This window comes from Antechinus flavipes, chromosome 4 (assembly GCF_016432865.1).
Source record: "Antechinus flavipes isolate AdamAnt ecotype Samford, QLD, Australia chromosome 4, AdamAnt_v2, whole genome shotgun sequence".
NCBI classification, from domain to species: domain Eukaryota; kingdom Metazoa; phylum Chordata; class Mammalia; order Dasyuromorphia; family Dasyuridae; genus Antechinus; species Antechinus flavipes.
In genome coordinates, this window is record NC_067401.1 from 236,572,752 (window position 1) to 236,596,609 (window position 23,858).

General features: G+C 34.1%; 1 protein-coding gene across 4 annotated transcripts in view; it reads left to right on the plus strand.

Annotated features, from left to right (window-relative positions):
* Positions 1-23,858, plus strand: part of ADGRB3 (adhesion G protein-coupled receptor B3) — an 882,558-nt gene that overhangs the window by 854,539 nt on the left and 4,161 nt on the right. For 3 of the 4 annotated variants that reach the window (XM_051997213.1, XM_051997210.1, XM_051997211.1), the window contains 2 exons: positions 4,752-4,787; positions 19,068-19,172. In XM_051997213.1, the coding sequence (XP_051853173.1) occupies positions 4,752-4,787; positions 19,068-19,172 (141 nt within the window). The remainder of the gene's footprint in view (positions 1-4,751; positions 4,788-19,067; positions 19,173-23,858) is intronic. The other variant, XM_051997212.1, reaches the window with a different exon arrangement.

Consider the following 23,858-nt stretch of genomic DNA (forward strand, 5'->3'; position numbering starts at 1 on the left):
AAGGCTTAAGATGAATAGAAGTTTATTAACTATGGAACAGATATTCCAATTCCAATTCCCTATCTATAATGGGATACTAGCACAATAGGATCAAGGTATATGAATAAGAAATGGAGAGTTGGGATGAAGAATGGCTTTTGTACAGAGGCACCAAAGGATTCACAATCATTGGGACAAAAATTATAAAGGAGTAGGAATATGCTTGCCATTGAAGAAGAAGTTTGTACAGTTTCAGTGGTTGGAGAGAAATCATCCGAGGGAAGTAGATCTTTTTTTTACACCACCACTACCCCCCCACCCCCCCACCCCACCCCCCCACCTACCCTCACTCCCACCCTCCCCCCACTCCCCACCCCCCCACTCCTCGCTAGGGTTAGGTGTGATGTATCCAGCTTCACAACAGGAAGAGAAAAAGAGATATGACCCAGGGAATCCAGGACATAGCATTTTGAGGTGAGTCAGTTCTAGAGAAGACTTGGGATGAAGATGGAAGCATTTATTAAGTAGTTGTTTTGTGTCAGTTATTGTTCTAAGCATTCAGGATACGGAGCGATTCTTGTACAGAGCAGTAATATTGGAGAGGATCTGGAAAAGCCTTAAATAGTGAGGCAGTGCTTAAGTTGACTTTAGTCTGAAAAGGTGAAGAGGAAAGAGCATTCCAGAACTGTGCAAAGTCACTGCAGTGGGACATAAGAGATTGTGTCTGAGGAACAGCAGACAGCTTAGTTTAGACGGAATGTAAAGTACAAGTAACAAAGTTGTGTGATATTAGTTTGGAAAGACAAATTGTATCCAGATTGTGAAATGCTTTAAATGCCAAACAGAAGAGGAGTTTGTCTTGTACCCCAAATGCAATAGGAGCCACTGAAGTTTCTGGAACAGACATGTGCTTTAGAAATAATCAGTTTTGTCATAAAACTTTATTACTGGTCACTACTACCCACGTCCTTTTGCCCTACAACTATCTTAAGGGGTATTTCCAGACTTTGACTCAAAAATTTGATTTACCATCTGGGTTTTATGTTTGATTCAATTAACTTTGACTGAATTATGCAAATTGATTTTTAGATCAAGTGCTCTCTCTTACCTGGTTTCTCTCCAAGGATATTTGGCACTACTATATTCCCTTTTTCCCTCCTTTTGCCAGGGTTCTCAGCTGAGAGGAAGGGATAATATGCTTTGCCCACAGACTTTATAGTCAGCACTGCTTCCAAGCCTGGCTTTGACTTCCTCTTTCCTTTTGTCTCCCTATGATTTTAGAGCATTAGGGAAAGAAGGTAGAACCTTCTCACAAAGAGCCTGAGTGTCTTTGGTCTTCCATTGTGTCAAACTGACCAGTGATACACTTTTCCGAATTCTGTGCAAAGTTGTTATGTTATCATGTTCCGTAGGCAGTTTATTACCCCTCAATTTCCAGTCTTCCCTTCCCTACCCCTAATTGCCCGTCCTTATGATTTTTTTAAATTAAAATCTGTTTGCTTCATTTGTACCTTCTTAAGTCCTACTTCCTGCTGCCATTTCTACTCTCCCCTTATGTGATTTGAATTTTAATGAATTCAAATATAGATGGATACTCCTGCAAATAAACCTCGATTTTCTCTCCAATATTTCATATTGACATAGGTGACATCTGCTGACAAAAGCAGAATTTATGTGCAGTACTCCTCTTAGTTGAACTTGCCTTTTGTGAATAACAGATGGAGCCGTTAGCAGCCTCTCCCATCTCTTAGCCAGCACAGCTTAGTTTTCAGAAGCTGACAGTGCAGCAATATGGCTTTGATGACCTGTGGCCACAGAAGGACCCCTGGATGACTGCCACACAAGAGTCCCTTACTTACAGATGTCTAAACTTTATTTTTTTTCCTCCCTCCAAATCTTACACTGTTTAATTTTGGAACACAAAGGCAAAGTTCACAACTAATGTGCCAAGATGCCCTGCTGAAACATGAATGTTCAGAGATTGAGCTCTGCAATATTAGAAAAGGACTCTATTTAAACATATACTTACAGAATGGCCTGTAATGCCAAGAAGGCTGAACGGTGCAAGAACAGTTACAATACTGTTATTTATCTGTACCTCTTGCAGTGAAATAAGGTACAAGATACCAAACATGGGTTTTTTACTACACGTTTAAAGGAATTAAAAGAGGTAGGTAGGGATGGGGAAAGAGATGTTTAATACTATTTTGCAGATCTCTCTTCATCCATAATGTCATATTACTAGTGCTCCTGAAAAGGAGTGTTGGGGGCAAGATATAAAATGGTCCTAAAATGCTTCATTTATCAGGGGAAAAGAGCACTTTCTTCTTGGGACTTCTCACAAATTTTAATCTAACTGAGGCAGTAGGTCTGGGGCAGTTCATTAAAATGAGTGTTTTGCAGTACTTTTGTTTCATTTTATTTATTTTTTAAGGAAGTAATTTCTGGTATCTAGATTTTTATCTACTGAAATGTCCTTTGGTGAATTTTTCCCTGGAGGATGGACTCATTTTAGGGAGATTTTCAGTTTTGTATTAAGGTATAATATTTGTATCTTATTGCATTCTAGTTATAGCTATCTCAGGCTTTTTTTTGCAATAAACTATATTTTATTGTGGTTCTCTATATTTATTCTAATTCTCAATAACTACAACTATTTCTCTCACTTTTCTTTGATGCAAGTATTTGGCTGTTATATTTACTGAAATAAGAAATAAACATTGGATAAGGGAATATGGGAAGAGAAGGAATAGAAAGGGAAGAAAAGATGAAGCAGGAAAAATTTGATCAAGAGTTTACAGGTTGCCTTGACATTGATTTCAAGTTATAATTACCTAAACAATCTGGTTTTATCTTGAAAATCTTTTTTTTAATCACTAAATCATCAAAAAAATTATTTTCTAGTCTAGAAAACTGCTGTCAGTGCCTTAGAATTTTGAAAAGCCTGTTCTATATTTACCAATCCCTAACCCCTTTTAGCTAGGTAGCTAGGTGGCCCAATGCATAGAGAGCCAAGCCTATGTCCAAAAAACCTGAATTCAAATTCAGCCTCAAATTGGATGTATGACTCTGAGCAAGTCATTTAACCCTGATTGCCACTTTCTTCATTTATAAAATGAGTTGGAGAAGTAAAGGAAAACCCATTCCAGTGCCTGTGCAAAAAAAAACCCCAAATGGAATCACAAAGAATCAGGCATAACTAAAATTATGAATAAGTCCATTTGGATTTCTCTCCTTCCACTGCTATTTATTGTTACTTTGCTAAGAAAGCCCCAGACTCTGGGATTGTAAAGCAATGTAGTATAGTGAAAGGTAACAGACTTGAAATCAAGAATATAGAGTTCAACCTCTACTTCTAATAAATTAGATCTCTGGTTATAAGCAAGAAAGTAAACTTCCCTGAGGCTCAGTTTCCTGATCTATAAAATAAGGATGATATGAATTTAGATTTTGAGTTGAAAAGGACCCTACAGGTCATTTATTTCAATTCCATCATTTTATAGATGAGTAAAACTGAGGCCCAGAGAGATACTTTATGATCTGTCCAACGTCATATGTAACTTAGGTAATAAGAGGCCAGAGGTGGAAATCAGCTCCCCTGATTCTAAATCCAGCACTTTCTACCCTAACATGATAATACCTGTAATGCATAGCTTCTAGACTCTTAGATACGATATGTATAAAGTACTTTGCAAACCTTAAAGTGCTTTTCAATATCAATTGCTATTATTATTTTTGTTAATTGTTGTTATCACTCCTATCTTTTTATTTTCTCGTTTTGCTTTTTAAATGTAGTTCAGATAAGAATAGCCTCAGGACATATCACTGTCCAGTTAGTCCCTCTTTATAATGTGTGTTCTGATGACTCTACCCTGGGAGAAAATAATAATTTGCTTTCTGTAGTTGAACAAAAATTTTAGGCCCCTGAAAATGTCCTTGCTACAACTTCAGTTATCAGTAATTTAATGTATTCCAAATTTATATTATATCTGATTTCTTTTATTTCAGGAACACAAATTGATTTTTAAAAAAATATATTTCAGGAATTGTGTTAAAAAACTAAGCCACAAAGATTAAATAACTTTAAATAAGATATTATCATCAAATTTTTCTGAGATGTATAACATGCTCTAATTTGTTTTATCAAATTAGAAAGAATTGTTTTGTTCCCAAGGGCCAGCAAGTAGAATTTTCTCACATAAAGAATTATTAAGCATTGAGATCTAATAAATGTATTTAGGGAAGATTGCAAAGACTTCACCTCTGAAGCTCATACACATAGGCTGATTTAGAATGCTTCCCATGAAAGTATCAGGTTTTCTCTCAAACATTCTAGCATTCTTATTCTCTGTGTTTGTCTGAATTGCTTCAGGAACATCCATTAACATTCTTTCAGAATGAAGTAGTAGAGTGATGAATTTAAATAATGAAAAAAATCTGACACTCCTAGAATTAAATGAAAGAAGTGCAGATGACACCTGTAAGAATACAAGTGAATTTTTAGCATGAAAATAGATATTTTCTTAAATCTTAGTGAAAGGGGGAGAGGTGTTTTCATTGAGTTTTCCCCAAAAATAATTACCAAAGCATGTGACAGGTTTCTAGAAATAATTTTAAATCATAACATGCATGGGTTCTTTTGTGAAGAGAAATATTCCTAACACCAAATTTCAATTAGGACAGAAAGCTGGAGCGTCTTTATTGAAATTAATGAAATTACTTGCATGGCTAACCCTAATTTTATTGAATTCATTTTTTTTAATGCCTAACAGAGAAGAAAATCACGATATTCGGACCTTGACTTTGAAGTAAGTTTGCATGAATTATTTTGTATTTTAAGTTATTTAACTATAAAGATATTATCTAAACTTAACATTCTGTATAGATAGAAAACAATTATCTAAAAACATAAAACTCTGAAATATTTAAGGATAATTCAAACTATATAACTGGTAGTGAATAAAAGTATTATTGTTTAAGATGCTTTAAGAATATTCTGAAATGAAATTTTCCAGGATTAGAACAGACCTATTAACAAACCAAGATGATAGGAAGATAGAGAAATATATATATATATATATATATTATATGTATATATATATATATATATATATATATATTTAAATGGAATGAATAGTCATATTGGGAAGGGAGTATGGGCAGTGGGGACTATTGGGAGGGGGTATTAGGAAACTAATTTACTTCTACCAGACTTTGTCCAGGAAAAAAGAATCTTACTGATTCTCTATCCCCTTTCTCATATCCCACACACAAACATAATTTCAGCAATAAAAATGACTTAGGTTCATAAAACACATTAATGTTTGCAAAGTAAGTTCCTAATTATTAGGAAGATTGGCAGTACAAAAGCCAAATTTTCCATTTTATAGATAAAAAAAACTGAGATTCAGAGAGGTTAATACATGGACAGAACTAAATTCTGATCCCATGTCTTCTGATTCCATTTCCTCCTTACTGCTCTTATTTGTGGGGATATTCTCTAAACACATCACATTAAATTATTGATGACCCTTCCCTTCCTCTCCTCTCCCCACTTTTTTTTTAATTGGCATATATTCTGCCATATTGTGCTTTTCTCAGGAAAAGTTATTATCATCGGCATAGTCACCAATGTTTTCTTCTATATCTGTCATTTACATTCTCCCTCATACGCCTAGGTTCCCTTTTCCTAAGTTTAACTGATTGCCCAGTGTACTACCATGTTTAAAAACTGCATTTCCAAAGACATAAACAAAATTTTAAAATTCCCATTTTCTAATTTGCCTCAAAATTATATTGGCAGTGGAATATTGATTTTGGAAATTACTGCAGTGTACTATTTGAGCAGCTTTTGTTAAGTACCAAATTAACGATTTTTAGGATTTTATACAAATTGTATTATGCATCTAACTGGATAAGATTACATATCCTATTGACATAATTGAGGGTAATCTGTTATAGATTTTTCAAAGCATATTTGGACTTCTGCAATAATTACTTAGAACTCAGTAAACCTAGGGATAGTTTTCAAACTTCTCAAGGGAGAAGTTTCTCAAAACAGAATGAAATGAAATTTACTGTTTGAATCAAAACACTTTCTTGGATAAGAATGTAAAAGTCCATTTTACAAAGTACATTATATGCCTGAGGTTATATCTGCTTGTTCTTTTTCAGAATTATTGGTGGCTGAGCAAAGTTTTTTGTTGTTTTTTTCTCCCCTAAACAGTGTCTAAGGAGAAATAGACCCTGTTCTCAGACTAAATGAGGCAAAGCAATAATAGAAAATCTATCACAGATAAAACAACTCAATGGTCATTTAATCCAAGCACATTATTTTTTGCAGATGATGAAATTGAGATGTATTGAGGACAAGTTGTTTAAGTTCATACAGGTAACAAATGTCAGAGATGAAATGTGACTCAGGGATAGGAACTGGACCTGTGATTTCATTACTAAAGAGCTCTCCGAGATGAAGAAATAATCTCTCACAATCTAGGTTTGCATCTTCTTAGCAACATAAAGTTTTTAGAGTTAGAATTGTCTGGAGCACTGAGATATCAATTTACTTCCCTAAGGTAATATAACCAGTATGCATAACCAGTAAAGTCACATACCCAATATGCATATAACCAGGGATAGGATTTTGAGGTCAGCTCTCTACACAGATTCAAGCATGGGAAAATGATTCATACATTAGAATTCATGTATTGGAATATAATTCATATATACACCTAGAAATGGGTAAAAAACTGAATTTTTTATTTTTTTATTATAGATTTTTATTTACAAGATATATGCATAGGTAATTTTTCAGCATTGACAATTGCAAATCTTTTTGTTCCAACTTTTTCCCTCCTCTCCTCCACTCCTTCCCCTAGATGGCAGGTTGATCGATACATGTTAAATATGTTAAAGTAAATACAATATATGTATACATGTCCAAACAGTTATTTTGCTGTACAAAAAGAGTCGGACTTTGAAATAGCATATAATTAGCTTGTGAAGGAAATCAAAAATGCAGGTGGACAAAAATAGAGGGACTGGGAATTCAATGTAATGGTTCTTAGTTATGTCCCAGAGTTCTTTCCCTGAGTGTAACTGGTTCAGTTCATTACTCCTCCATTGGAACTGATTTGGTTCATCTCATTGCTGGAGATGGCCACGTCCATCAGAATTGATCATCATATAGTATTGTTGTTGAAGTATATAACGATCTTCTGGTCCTCCTCATTTCACTCAGCATCAGTTCATGTAAGTCTCTCCAGGCCTTTCTGAAATCATCCTGCTGGCCATTTCTTACTGAACAATGATATTCCATAATATTCATATGCCACAATTTATTCAGCCATTCTCCAATTGATGGGCATCCACTCAATTTCCAGTTCCTGGCCACTACAAAGAGAGCTGCCACAAACATTCTTGCACATACAGGTCCCTTTCCCTTCTTTAAATTCTCTTTGGGATATAAGCCCACTAGTAATACTGCTGGATCAAAGGGTATGCACAGTTTGATAGCTTTTTGAGCATAGTTCCACATTGCTCTCCAGAATGGCTGGATGTATTCACAATTTCACCAACAACGTATCAGTGTCCCACAAACTGATTTTTTTGCATAAAACAATAGAGAATAGCTTCCACTAGAGAAATATTAAGAACTGTCCATTTTTGTAAATGCTTTTGTTCATTTTCAGTAGCAAACTTTCCAAAAAGAGCAGGAATCACATATTTTTATGTCATACATTTACATCTCTTAAAATGTGAAACTTTGTGTTCTGGAATAATATGGGATATTTTGTTCATCCAAGCTAGAGAAATTAAGGAAAGGGGCAAATTAACTCACTGTAATCCAGAAGTAAAAATCAACAAGCAATTATTAAGCACTTACTTTGTGCCAGGCATTTAATAACAAAACTAATTATAAAATCAAATTGCTGTGCAACCAATCTAAATTATATAATCACAAAGCATTTTAAAAGACTTGAATCACGCTGTGGCATTCAAAGCATTGGGAATTCCACTTTCTTTTTGAATGTTTTCTATGGTACCAGAATATAGTAAATTAATGCTTCATCCTATGCCTCAGAGCAATATTTTTACATCCTAATTTATAGTTGCAAATCATCCTAACATCAATACATTTCTAGTTGACCAACACATAATATGCATCAAAAACCAGGACATTTTGTTCAGCTATATAATTGTGGGATTGGTTATGTGATTGCTATATTTTCTTGAGATTCAGGAAAACCTAAATGGTGCCACTTGTGTGCTTCAGGGAAAAGAGCTAGTTTTCCCTTCATAAGCAGTTGGGTGTTACATAATACAGCCTCATCTGAAAGTGGCATTTATCTGAGGATGTAATACTGATTAGGGATTACAAGGTTTTGTTTTTTTGTTTTTTAAATATTCAGGAACTATTTATTGCCAAATCTAAAACAAGATGTATGTGTGTTTATTTTTATTATTATCATGTGAAGTCTGAAACCATCCTAAATGACCATTCACAAGATAAAGCTAATGTGTTCCCCCTCTGACACAGATTACTTGGGTTTGCTTGCCTAAAACTCTGCAACACCCACACAGAATCTTTCCATTCCTACCCCCTGACTTTTACATGTTCCCACTCAGTTCTAATTAGGAGAGCTTGCTTTGCCTCTGGGTCTCTTGAAGGCATCCCCTCTCCATGCCTCTACAGTTTATAATAGATATACTAATTACATCCAGTCATCTATGATATCTAAAAATCCTTTATCATAATTTACCTTAATGTAATGTATTAACTAAAGCTCTCTCCCATGCCTTTAAGACAGCCCTATATTCCTAGGATAAATAAAGCAAATGCTGAAGAGACCTCTGTGCCCACTTGTCCATGTTTTACCTTCATAAATGTATTCAGACCCAATCGTGTTTTCCTGAGATCCTTTAAGCAATATTATTCCTACAACCTGTAAATAAGGCAGTTGCCCACTGTCAAGAGCATGTAGAGCAAGAAACAAGATAAAAATTCATTTTAGACCCTGACTGTTAAAGCAATGTTTACTAACTGATTTCAATATCAAAATTAGACTACTAGCTTTCTCCCAAAACTGACTGACCCTGTAGTTCTTGGGGGTCTTTTAAAGCAAATTACAGAATTCTGTCACTTCATCTAGTAAATACTGATAAACCAACCTCTTTATCTAAATACCTTCTCCATACTCATTCCAATACTTCAGGAATGCATGGTTTTATTAATGTGTCAAATTGAAAATCAAATGAGATAGCATACATAAAATACTTCATAAACTTTAGAGCACTATATATGTTAATTTATCATTATTATTAGATTCAGAATATTGTGATAATAATATGTATTATTATGTTATAATCACATTATAACTATATGTAATATAGTTATATGTCATATCATCATCATCATAGCATAGGTTTTTAATCTAGGATCTGTGAACTTTTTTTGAAATATCTCAATAATTGCATTTCAATGTAAATCATTTCCTTTGTAACTTGATATATTTAAAAAACATTATTCTGAGATGTTCACAGGCTTCACTAGCTACCAAAAGAGTCCTACACACACACACATACACATTTAAGAAATAGTGATTTAGGGTTTTAAGGGTTGCAAACCATTTAAATAAGTGATATCTTTTGATATTCACAGCACTTATGTAAGGCAGGTATTACTAATATCCTCATTTTGAAGATAGGGAAAGCAAGGTAGAAAGGGGCCAAGTGATTTGCCCAGTGTCTCAGAGATGGATACAGAGACGACCATAGAGCCAGACAATCTTGAATTCAAATCCTGTCTCCTGGTACATACTCTGGCAAGTCACCTACTCTCTCAAAACTCTAAGCAACTTTCTATGACTCTAAAGTTGAAAAGAAAGTCTTGGCTGCATTATTGAGAGGTGTTTCTTCATTTAAGAATTCTTTATACCAATGAATTTACAAGTCCTGATTCTATCCCTATATTATTTACCAATGTAAGTTGAAAATCTCTGAGCCCTAACTCCTTGGAATATGGTCTTTGTCAATTGCTGTAGATAAAAATAATTCATCACTTGGCAACCAAACCATTAGTAATGAGTATACAAGAACCAGTCTCTTGACCAATCCTCAGTTGACCATATCCTCTATTACTTCCTTAGTTTAAGATGTCATATTAAACAAAATTGTTTATAATAACCAGTTAAAACAAGATAAGTCAAGGCAAAATAGTCAAGAGAAGAAGAAAAAATGTCTTGCATCACTGAAAAGTGATAGAAGGGGAATAAGCATTTGATAAATGTTTATGATATTCTAGACACTGTGCTCAGCATTTTATACATAGTATTTCTCATTTGATCCACAAAACAATTGTAGGAGGTAGAGTTATTATTATTATTCCTATTTTACAGATGAAGGAACTGAGGTAAAAACAAGTTAAATGACATAAGCAGTTGCATAACACAATCCTGGACTCATAGCTGAAGCCTTTCCAGAGCTACTGGAGTTTGGACTTTGTTATATTATCTTTAAGAGTCCAGTAGCAACATCTCAATGCCACAGTTAAGCAACAGAGGGAGGCTTGGGGGTCCTCTGCATATTACTGAGCAAAGACAATTTTATACCTGCAACAGCAAACAACTGCAGTAGCTGATGGTAAAAAAGATAAGATAGACAGCTTATTAAATTTTTTTAGATCCTTTGTCAGTTTTCTTTTAGGCTTTGAAATTGTAATTTGGAGAGGGAAAAAAAAGACAGCCACTAGCAAATCATGTAACTGTTCAGTTACTCAGAATCTGCCTCATATCTAGATGTGAATTGGTGAGAAGGGAAGCAACATCCCAAACATTAACTCCCATTTCTTTTTTATCCATCTTTTCCATTACTCCCTTAGTTTAAGCTGTGATTTGGGTTAAATTGTTCATAATAGCCTGTTATAAAGAGATAGTTCAATGCAAAACAGAAGAAATGCTCAATCTTGCACTACTAAAAAGTGAAGGGAGGGAGGGAGAGAGTTAAGTGCCAGTGATGTGCCAGACACTTCACTCAGCATTTTACAAATATTTCATTTGATCCTTCAAACAATTGTAGGAGGTTATCATTATCCCTATTTTACAAATAAAGAAACTGAGGCAAAAAGAAGTTAAATCATTTGCCCAGATTCATAATGATAAGTGTTGGTCAGGTTTAAACTTAGGTTTTTCTGAATCCAGATCCAGCACTCATCCTTTACATCATCTAAGTTATAAATAATAACAAGACTGAAAACAGCAAGGCTGGAGAAAGTGACTTCCTGAAGTTAAATTCTTCCAACCTTTCGTAGCCAGGTTTCTCTCATTCTCACTCTGAAATATTCTAAGTTTAGAAATTCCAAAAATTTTCTCAATAATAATGATTGGTGCATTCTAATCCTGAAAAAATAACACATCTTCTGAAGATAAGGTTCAGCTATACAGAAATCAGAGAAGTTAGCATGGAAGGCCAATGTCAAATGCATGAGCAATTATTGTTCTTTGCAAAATTCTCTTTCTTTGTGGGAATGAGATAACATGTTCTATAGCATTTAGAGCTGGATGAGACCTTAGAGTCAATTCCCTTATTTTATAGTTCATGCTTCCTTTAGAATCAGGAAATCTAGGTTGAAAGGCTGGATCTTTCACTTACTATCTGCATGGCTTATCTTAATTTCTAGACCTGTTTCCTCATCTATAAAACTAAAGGATTCAGCTAGATGACAATCTAGCATCTTTAATCTCCAAATCTCTGATACTTTTACACTCAAAGGGAAAGACAATCAAAGTCAGGTAAACATTGAGAAGTCAGTCTGGGATCCAAACTTGGCTCTTCTAGCACTGAATCCAGTGCTCTGACCTCTATATTAAACTGACTATCATGTTTTGATTAGTCAAGCATCTTTATGAACATACCTCTCCAGTTGCTAACCCTCCAAAAAGTGAGCCCTTCTCCACCTGACTCCTGAGACATTCACTAAGGTGAAGGAAGTCAGTATTAAATATAGATTCCTTTTGCAAAAGTGTTGACTCACCCCAAGGCTAGTAATAAGTCTGATTTAAATCTATTTCCTGCTGCTATACACAGAACAAGTGGAGATCAGCTGCTTGCTCTCTTCTCCCAATAACTTTTCCTAATTGTGAAACTAAAAAATCTTCCCTCCAGAAACTGTTTTCCTTCTAAATCAAAATTTATTTTTATTTTTAAAACTGCTTCTTTGAATCCAAAGATTTGTAGGACTTGATATATCAGACTTAAAAGGGCATCATTTGTCACCAAAATCCAAATCATACTGGGACTTTTCAGTTTGTTGCTATTATAAAACTTGCTACAATTCATCTCAAAGCACTGCTACCTTGGAATACAAAAGGCATCAAATGATCACACTGATGTTAATGTTATTAGAAAGGCTTATGGTTGTGCCATAAGACAGATAGCAGGTCTTCTCAGGACATGGGTTATCAATAGCTTCTGGTAAAGATGTTTGGCAATGTTGATTTGACCTTACAATCCATAGAGCACTACATTATTTGACTTGAATGCTAGATTTAACACTGGAATGTGTTGGTCATTATCTTTTTTGATTTATCTTTTTTGATAAGTTTTAAGTAGGGAAGAAAGGTTTAGGAGGCTCCATGTCATTATTTATTTTAATCATTTGATTTTAGAAACAGTAAGAACTTTATAAATAAATTTTGTAGTTAAATTACCCCACCCCCACCCCAGTAGCTACTTCTTTCTGTCAGTCAAACACACATTTATGAAACGGCTTTTATATGACAGATATTGTGCTAACTTCTTAGAATACAAAGAAAAACAAAAAACAAAACCCAACTCTCAAAGAGCTCAATCTAAGAGAGCAGACAACATGCAAATAAATTATACATATGATAAATTGACAGTAATCAACAAAGAGAAAGTATTAACATTAAGTGGGGTTGGAGAAAACTTCTTATAAAAGATAGGAAGTGGGACTTGAAGGAAGCCTGAAAAGGCAGTATACAGAAATGGGGGAGGAGAGAATGCCAGGCATAGGAGATAGCTACTGAAAATGCTCAAATTCAGGAGATGAGATATCCTGTGAGAAAAAAATAAAACAAGGAAGCTAGTATCTCTGAGCCATGAGATATTCACGAAGAGGCATAAAGTATGAGAAGACAGGATGGAGCCAAGTTATGAAGGGCTTTAAACAACAAACAAAGGATTTTACTTTTGATTTCAGAAATCATAGGAACAAATGGAGTTTATTAAATAAGGTGATGTGGTCAAATCTGAGCTTTGGAAAAATCATTCTGAAAACTTAAGTAGAAAAAGACGGTTTCAAAAAAGTTAAGGGGAATAAGGAGAGGGAGAGGGAGAGGTAGATAATACCCCCTTACTCTAACCTTAGTACCAATAAAACCAAAATAACCAGAAAAGCAGACTAAGAATAAGGGAAATACACATGAGAACTTGTAATTAGATTGAGAAAAACCTTCCAAAGCATGAGTAATGCAAATAAATAAATAGCAAAGGGAAACCCCTTGCTGTTTGTTTAACATATAATCAGTATAGCCAAAGCTGGCTGCCTGTCTCTCTCTGGCATGATCATCCATGCCTACAGGTAATTTCTTCTCAAATAGTCATTTTTAACCAATGAAAACTGTTGTCCTTGTCATAGGGATAAGAGACTTACTTGAACATGGTATCATGGATATAAAATGGACACAACTCTAGAGATCATCAGGTCAAGTTTCCTAATTTTACAAATGAGGAAAATAAAGCTTAAAGACATTAAGTGATTCATTTAAAATTCCCAAGGCAGTAAGAGGGTAGAACTGAGATGTGAATCTAGGTAATGTGATTTACGCATATGTTCAACATTCATTTGCACATGTATTATTAGCCCTAACTGTGGTGAAACAAGCTATCATAGAGGAAAGGTTCAATATGCTAACAGGATTGAGTAGTCTAAAAAATAATTCCCAAATAAGTTTAACTGATAAGCACTTGTTTAATCCTCTTTTTAAAAATCTATTATCTTTTTTATACAACTCCTTCCAATTGAGTAAATAAAAAAGTCAAATATAAAACAGAAAGTCCTCAATACATATGTACACAGTCCTGAAAACCAAATTCCTATACTGGCCATATCCAAACAAAGTATGTGCTTTCTACATTTTAAATTCATCACTACTCTGTCAGTAAGTCTGGCATGTTTCATTTTCATTCTTTTATATGCATGGCTTCTCTTTGTTCAAGGAGCAATTGTTAAAAGTCTACTAAGTTCTGAGTGTCCAAAGAGAAAAAGAAAATGAAATAGTTCTTGGAATCAAAGATCATTTTCTTGGGAGATAACAACATATAAAAAGGGATGAGTATATTTATCAAAACCTGAACAGGGGCAAGGAGGAGGGGAGAAGAGCACTAATATCTGAAATGTTAAGGAAAGGCTTCCCAAAGGGGATGGCACATGAGTGCAGCTTTCAATAATGCCAGGAAAAAAAAGTAGGGGTAAATAGGGAGTGATTTCTAGAAATGAGGGACAGCTGGTACATGCCATGTTTGGGGAACAATGGTTAGGCTAGTTTGGCTAGAATATAAAGTGAAATGATGCTCACTAAACTCAGAAAGATAAGCAGGGGCCACAATATAAAGGATTTAAAATGTCAAGCTAAGATGTTTGTATTTTATATTGGAAACAATAGACATTGTAGATTATTGTACAGGAGGAAGACATAGTCAATTTCATGCTCTAGCAAGATTTTTTTGACAGCAATGTGGAAAACATATAGAAAAGGAAAATACAGAAAGTAGAATATCTAATTAGGATGCTGGTATATCATACAGGTAAGAGACAGAACCTAAACTAAGGTGATAGATATGTGAGTATCTTCCTGATTAGAATGTAAGCTTTGTGAAATCAGGAACCATTTTTTCCTTTCTTTGAAATTCCCGCAACTTAGCACCATGTCTGACATATAGTATGTGCTTATTGATGGACTGACAATGTCTTACTGACTAAGTGAAGTGAAGACCATATATAATAGATATTGTGAAGGAAGGATTGATGTATCTCTTGCAGAACTTTGCTTTCCTTTGCTTTGAGCATTTACTGTCACTATGATTAAAAATATAAAAATAGTGATTCCTTGACAGCTAGACCTATTAATAACTAAATGCTTTCAGGTAGAAAGGCAGGGACACAAATATCTGGCATCCAGATTTTCTCATATCTTCTAATAATAATTTCTATATATTCATTTTTAACATAGAACCATTAACAAAGCATATCAGCAATATGTTTTATATTCAAAAAACACTGCAGTCATTTTATTGTTATTTTGTGATGATGCATGCAATAGAACTTTTTTTTCTTAAAATTCTTTGTGAAGTGCATTAATGAGTTTCTCACATGGATCCCATTTCTGTAAGCACTTACTCATGCAATTCAGGTATAGTCCTCATAAAATCAAAATATGACTGGAAATCCTCCAAGAAAGCCAGACAACTTCTTTTTCCTAGAATAGAGTTAGGGCTAGGTTTATTCATTACTGATACTGAAATAGTTTTGTTTCTACTAAAGTGCTCTACTAACTGATCAGATCAAGAAACAGAAGAAAATGAATAAACAGAAAAGTTCAAGAGGCCAGCCAAAGAGATTGAGATGTGTCAAAGCTGAGCATTATCAAAGGGAGAGAAATCAAAAGTGAAGGACTTAAAATTGCAGGAGTGTAAGGTTGGGACACCAACTTAATAGAAAGCAAATGAGGAAAGGAATAAGTGGGAAAAGGAAGATCTGCTTCAGTGAGAAAAAGAAACAAGAAGTTTTCAAAAATCTTGATTAAAAGAGATTGAAAACTAGAGGGAAATAAACTGAAATGGGAGAAAAGAAATGAATAAAAGTCCATGGAGGAAAAGGGACAGAGGGTAAGTTCTATTGGTAATAGGTATATCTAATGCTGCATATCTAATGGATTATGACCCTGTAACAGTGTCAATTACACCTGGGTTTAAATGCTCTCTTGGTCATATACTAAGTGAACCTGGGCAAGTCCTTTAGCCACCAGTGTCCCCATACAACTAAATACCTAAGATTATAAATTAAGAACAATTATTGATATGCATTGGTGGGGAGATTTTCATGACAGAGAATTGAAATTATAGGTGGTACAGTGGATAAAGTACCAGAAAGACCTGAATTCAAATTTGGCCTCAGACACTTTATTAACACTTCCTAGCTTTGTGACCTTGGGCAAGTCATTTAACCCCAATGGGAGAGAGAGAGAGAGAGAGAGAGAGAGAGAGAGAGAGAGAGAGAGAAACTATATAGCTTTGATCCTTGGTCTTTCCCCCAAAATCCAAGAGGTAGAAACATAATTCTCTTTTGTATCAAAAATAGTTGTGTTATAAAGCTGGAAGAAACCTCATAAACAGTGTCACTTTATAAATGAGGTAATCGAGTTCTAAAGAAATTACTAAAGGAAACTTTACTTCATTGTAAAAGGGAATCCTAGAAAATGTGATCCTGAGGCAATTAGATGGCACAGTGGATAGAGTACCAGCCCTGGAGTTGGGAGGACCTGAGTTCAAATGTAGTCTCAGACATTTAACATTCTATTAATAGTAACATTACAGCTGTAATGACTAGCTATATGACTCTGGCCAAGTTACTTATGCCCAAATGCCTTGCTAATAAATAAGTAAGTTTCTCTTTGTTTGAGACTTGGACCTGTGTTTCCATTAATGTGAAGAACTCCCAGTGTGAAAACTCTCCACTGATAGCAGAAATTTACCTGCAGTTCACAGTTTTAGAAAGTTATCTGGGAGCAATGGAAAATTAAATGATTTTTCCAGTCACACATTATAATGATGACTATGAAAGTATTTGTATCAAAATATTTCTAGAAATAACATCCCATTATAGCCTTATACCAAATCTAGGAGATAGAAATATTATCCCCAAGTCACAAGGCAGGAAACTGAGGCAGACAAAATTTAAGTGACTTATTCAAGGTCACATAATTAGTATCTGAGGCAGGACTTAAACTCAAATCTTCCTGATTCCTAGGCCATACTACACTCTCGCATTATTTTATTAACACTAGCTATTTTTGAAATCAACTAGGAAAATGTCACAATGGGATATTTGTTTTGCCCCAGTTGAAAATATGTACACAGGGAGAGTCATTATTAACTGAAATTCATGTTGTTGGGCTAGAATTGAGCCAAGATTCTATAAGCCAAATTTTTGTAGGCCTTCTGACATTTGTCCTCAATTTATCTAATAGATTTGGACATGGCACTAAAGTTAATACTTTTTATTTTAAAAAAAAAAGTAGTTCCTATTATTACTGCATTACTGCATTACATTTGCCAACAAAGGTCACTATGTGTTTTAAAATGCTTGTTACTTTTAGCAAATTCTCCCTTTCATAAATCTTTACCATCTATCACAAGTCAAATTATATTTGCATGGTGGCTCTTCATCAAGTCTTGCTATGCTGTTTCCATTATATTCCCCACAACTCATGTGAAGCTAACAGTTCTATAACTGCTTACTATGTTTCATCCTATTATCATGAATAATGCTGCTATATTCCTGTCCTCAACTATCTGATTTGTCATCAGTGAATATCTGGAACTAAAAAATGTCAAGGGTTAGGATTATTTGGGTATTATAAGATTTTAAGTGCAATATCCCTCTCATACAAAAAGAATGAACAGAGAAGATACTGGCTTAAATCCAAGTTTATTGTATATAAAAGATGTGAATCAGTATTGGTATAGGAAAAAAAGATCCCTTCATATTATTAAATTAAAATTTGAATTCTCATGGATCATTTCCATTCTTGTTCCTGAAGAAGCCAAAATACACTCCATGAATGTCTTCAAGGACAAAAGTAGACATTACAGACTTTGAGCAAACATATGTCACTTTAACATTTTCAAAACAAATCCTTAAAAAAAAACAAGCCATTTAGTTCTGACCCATGTTTTCAAATAGTACTTAAACCTGGGCTTTCTGTAGCATTTGTATGCAAATGAGCCATGTTAAAGACCTCTGAAACAAGTTGTGTATCTGGTCCTAGAGGAACAATGAAAATATTAATGCTCTTTTCCTCAATTTCTAACTTTTAAAAATCAATAATTTTATTTGACCTCTTTGTTAAAGTGAAGGTCCTGGGTGCTTTCAACGTCTGAAATAAAGAGAAGGAGTGAACTTTCAGGGTGAAAGCCAATGTAGAAAATCTTTGGGAGAGTTAGGAGTACAGCCAGGAATAGAACAGAGAAATAACTGCCCCTAATCTCCTTAATCAATTATCATATTTTAAGACCCCAGGCAGTTCCTGCTCTAAAGGAGATAACAGTCCAATGAGGGAAACAATATTCAAACAACTACATGGAAATGAGCTATGTGTAAGATCATTAATAAAGGGAAAGTGCTAATATTAAAGGGGATTTGGAAAGATTTCATGTATTTGAAGTTGATGGACCAGATTCTTGTTCTATGAGGCTGCATTAACACTCAGCAATTACACAGAAGAGTTTAGATCTTATATACATTTCAGTCACTGAAGGAGTTCTTTCCAGTTTAGTACAACCAAATCATATTTTAATGTTTATAGAAATAAAGTATAAGAAGTAATATTTTCCTGTTAACAATTGAGGAACTCACATCTTTTACACATTCAGATTTATGCATGTAAGTATATATGTGTGTGTATATATAAATATATATACATATACATACTATATTATTTTATATTGTAACAGTTTTACTAAAAACAGTTTTAAGTTTGAATGATAAAAATCTTGAGGTAATGATTATATTTATAATACAACTATACTATCATAAGAGAAAATTATTTTTTGGCAGTCTTTTGGCAGTAGAAGGATAATTCAATGTTTTATGTACAAAAACTGCTGAATAAGAGATCAAGAAGAGATCTGGTAGAACTCATTTACATTTCTGGAGTCTACAGGGACCCTCTGACTTCTGCCAAACTCAATTTGTCTTATTAGCAAAGAAAAAATAATGAATCTTAAAAAAAAAAAAAAAACACCAAAAATCCAATTAGGAATGAAAACCGTTCTGTCTTTTCTTGCAGAAGGTCATGCATACTAGGAAGAGACATATGGAACTATTTCAGGAACTAAATCAGAAATTTCAGACTTTGGACAGATTTCGGGACATACCAAATACAAGCAGTATGGTGAGTATACTCTTATTTAGTTAGCTCAATTCACTGTGTGAAGTACTCAGTACACCAAGTATTTAATGTCTATGCACTGTGTTATGTTACCAGAACTTGCTAAGTTGCTTCAGGGGGATATAAATAAAATATATACTAAAAGGTATGATTTCTGCCAATTCAATCTTTCAGGATTTTCCAAGATATCCACTATATGTCCATCATAAAAAAAATTAGAAAAATCCATATATGCACCAAGTAATTAGGTACCAAAATGACTGGTTTAGTTGACAAGTGTGACAAAAGCACCTGTCATTATGCTACAGAATGACCTTATCATTAGAAAGAGATGTATTTTTTCTTTTTTTTTCCCAAGAGAGATAATTTTTTTTAACTTTTTTTTAATTAAAGCTTTTTTTTTATTTTCAAAAAATATGCATGGATAATTTTTCAACATTACCCCTTGCAAAACCTTGTGTTCCAATTTTCCCTCCCCTTCCTCCACTCCCTCCCCTAGATAGCAAGTAATCCAATATATGTTAAACATGGTGGAAATATATACCAAATCCAATATATGCATACATATTTATATAATTATCTTGCTGCACAAAGAAAATCAAATCAAACAGGGAAAAAAGGAGTAAGAAAACAAAATGCAAGCAAACAGCAATAAAAAGAGTGAAAATGCTATGTTGTGGTCCATACTCAGTTCCCACAGTTCTCTCTCTAAGTATAGATGGCTCTCTTCAGCACAAGGTCATTGAAACTACTCTGAATCATCTCATTGTTGAGGAGAGCTATGTCCATTAGAATTAATCAAAGATATATTTTTTCAAAGACTTATTTTACATGATGAAAAACAGATGTTAAAAGATCCCTGATTTCACTGGTATATGTTTCCTCCACTGATGCAGAACACAATTCTATGATGCAATACTTTATCATCTTCACATAGACCTTATTTTGTAAAAAGCAAAACTGATTCCCAAAGAGCAAAGGGGGCTTGTTCAAAATTATGCCATGCACTCTAGTCTGCGCTGATCATTCTTCTTGTTCTTTACAACCACCCTAATAAATCAAATATTAATCCCTCATTCTCCCCCTTCCCTCCCCTCCCCCAGCATGTATCTTGAATGCCCTTCCATCCAAATTCTGTCTACCTAAAACCTAAGCATTCTCCCTATCCAACTTGAGTTCTCTTTCTCTAGCATCCTTTCCCCTTTCCCCAAGCAGAATTCTCTAGATTCTGTGATAACTATAGCTCAGAGAGGGGGAAAAAAGGACTGAGATTTATTTTTTTTTAATCTTGTTCCATAGAGTTTCAGGTTAAAAGAATCCATTATCACCTTATTTTTTTTTAAAATCTTATTTCATGAACTGCCATTTTCAAAGAATATATTACCATGTTGTTGTTCAAGATGCTGTTGAAGTCCCTTCATCAATTTTCCATCTCTATACTTTGACTATGACTGTCTCCTATGCCAATGCACTTCCTCCTAACATCCACTTCTTAAAATCCCTAACTTTATTCAAATCTTAGTTCAAGAATGAGTTGAGCCTTTCATATTTCAGTGATAGTTAGCAAGTGATTATTCCAGCTATTGGCCTTATCTCTCCAGAAAAGGATATAAATTCCTTGAAAATGGGATTGTTTTATACTTTTGTATTCCCTCTCGTGCTTACAATAGTGCTATACTTATATCAGATATTTGATACTCAAAAGTTGATTGTTTTCCTCCACTTTCTTCTAACCATTTTCACAGATTTTCAGTCAACAAATGACATCAACATAGGTCTCAATCCATCAATTCTTCCCAAAACAATTAATGGTGAATTTGAAATAAATTGAAGAAAACATATTTTTAACACCTATCAAATACAGCAGGCATATGTAACTAATTTAGCTGGCTGACCAAGATTGTATACAGGTCTCCTTTTCCTCCTCAGTCTCTAGTCAGAGGATTAAATTATTAACGGTGCAAATATATGGATCTCAGTATCCTGACAGTTGCGATTGCCCTCCTGATTCAACATCTCTATACCTGCATGACTTTTCTCTATTTACTTAAATTTCATTGTCTATAAACATTTATTACTGTATTAAGTGGTAGGTAGGAGAGAGCAAAACTGTCCTTCTTAGATAATTATTGCCCTAACTCTTCAAAAATGGAGGAAAAAGAGACTTTTCTATTCTGTTTTAGTGATCATAAACTTGTAAAATATGAGTTCATTATAACTAATTGAGTCGCATAATTTACAGTGGCATATTGTTGCTAACAAATTTTCCAATTGGATAAGAAAAGATATTTTAAAATATCAGGCAATTTTTCTTTTTCTCTAGTTACCAACTAATCATACCTAAAAGTATAGTAAATTATGGTAATTAAATAAAATAATAAAATTTTTAGGGACAGAAAGAAATTTGAGAGATTCTCTTATCTATTTTCACTACTCTGGGCAAGATAATAATTAAATCACCCTGAAGAGATCATTGTTTAATGATGTCCAGAGAGAGAATTTCTTCTCTTTCACTTTTAAATGTAGTATATGTGCACATGTTATGAGTAGTATATGAGCACCCAAACAGCTGCTCAAAATCCTTCTTGCTGCAGCCTAAACCCATTTTCTCAGAGAACTGTGTTCCATCATCACAAGGCTTGAAATAAGAACAGAAAGAAGCCTGGATATCATATCAGGTGAAAAAAGCAGAAATGGAACTTTTACATTGTGCAGAAATTATTTAATATATTATTTATAAGAAGGGATGGAGGGGGAAAAGAAGGAGGAAAAAGCATAGGGAAATGAAGGAAGGACTTATAAATACTTACATACTAGACATTTTTACAAATATTCTATCATTAGACTTCATAACTTCCTTTGAAGCAAAGTGCTCTGTACTCTCTTCCCAGTCTACAGAGAGTTATTAGGAGAACAGTATGTTGCTGGTTATTACTGCTTGCCACCTCTGCCTTCCCTCCCCTGTCCTCTTCCAGCTTCCCCAACCCATATTTTGAGGCTTCAGTAATTGTCAGGATGACTCCTCACCACAAAAAGGCTGTCTTCAAGGACATGACTCTTATTCATTCAGAGCTCCAGAGGTGGAAACTACAGACAAAGCAGGCAAGGACAGAGTGACTAATTGTTCAGGAATAACTTCAAAATGGGGCCAACATTGTTTAAATCCTCTTATTCATTATGACAAGCAGTATACAATAATGGATAGAGAGCTGGCCACAAAGAAAGTCTTGTTTTCAAGTTCCACACCTAACAGACTGAACATATATCACTTGCCCTCATAATGCTCTAAGCAATTCTATAAAGCTATATATTACCTGCATTGGTAAAGGGAGTTTCCTCTTCCAAGAGTATTCTATGCCAGCGAAATCAGATCCCTATGATTCATTAAAACAAATTCTTAGAAATTAAACAAGACCAGAGACATGCTGCTAAATGTTTAACAAACAGTTCTTCAAAAGATATTGTATACCCAACACACATTTAACTTTAATCTTTATAAATACAAGTTTGTTGACTTAGATATGTCAGCAGAGAAAACATGGAAGACTAAATCTGATAACAAGGCTTCACTGTATTTTAAATATATTTTAAACTAGAATAAATGTAATATAAATTATATTACTTTGATCTAGAATAAATACAAAGCTATATTTCTTTTTAATTTTTTTGTTCTTTTATTTTTATTTTCAAAATACATGCAAAGATAGTTTTCAATATTCACCCTTGGAAAACCTTGTGTTCCAGATTTTTCTTCTTCTCTTCTCCCTACTCTTCTCCCCTAGACAGTAAGCAATCCAATATATGCAAAACTATATTTCTAAAAAAGAGAGAGAGAGGAAGAGAGAATTAGTGAAGATAAAACAGTCCATGTCCTTAGGAGCAAAATCATTTTAAATTTCAAAATAATATTGCTGAAGAAGTGTAAAGTGGGCTAAACTTGGAGCCAGAGTTCATGAAACTGAATAGTGGCTCTGTCATTTATTACCTGCAGGGCCTTTTGCAATCATTAGACCTCTGTAAAATGAGAAAGTTGGATTAGTTAGTCTGTCAGCTTCCTTCAACTTCTAAATTTATGATCCTAAATGAAACTATTTTTAAAAAACTATTCATTCTTTATTCTAATGGTCATATTTATCAAGAGGACATTAAATAGCCAATATCCTCTTCTGAATAATGATTCATGTTACCAAATTTCTGGATTAAATTTAATAACTGGGCAGTTATACAAAGCACGGTTTCCATTTGATGTTTCTTCATATGACTGAGTGATGTGACGTTCAGATCAATACACTGTAATTTCACATTGGTTTGGAAACACACAAATTGTTCTGATGGATAGTTTCCTTTTTTTTTTTAAACTTAGATGTCAATAATGATTTCTGCTTTACACTTCATAGATAAAACTCTACTTGTTCTTATGTTTGCATTCTTCATTTTGCACTAATTGTCAAATAACTTGTCATTTAAAACACAGCAGTTCCCATAACCACAAACGAATTAATGGCTATGGGGTAGCTAGGTGATGTGGTTTGAGCACCACCCTGAAGTCAGGAGGAACTGAGTTCAAATCTGGTTTCAGATACTTAACACTTCCTAGCTGTGTAACCCTGTGCAAGTCACTTAACCCCAATTGCCTTAGGAGGAAAAAAAATTTAATGGCTGCACCATATAGACATGATCAAGACTCTA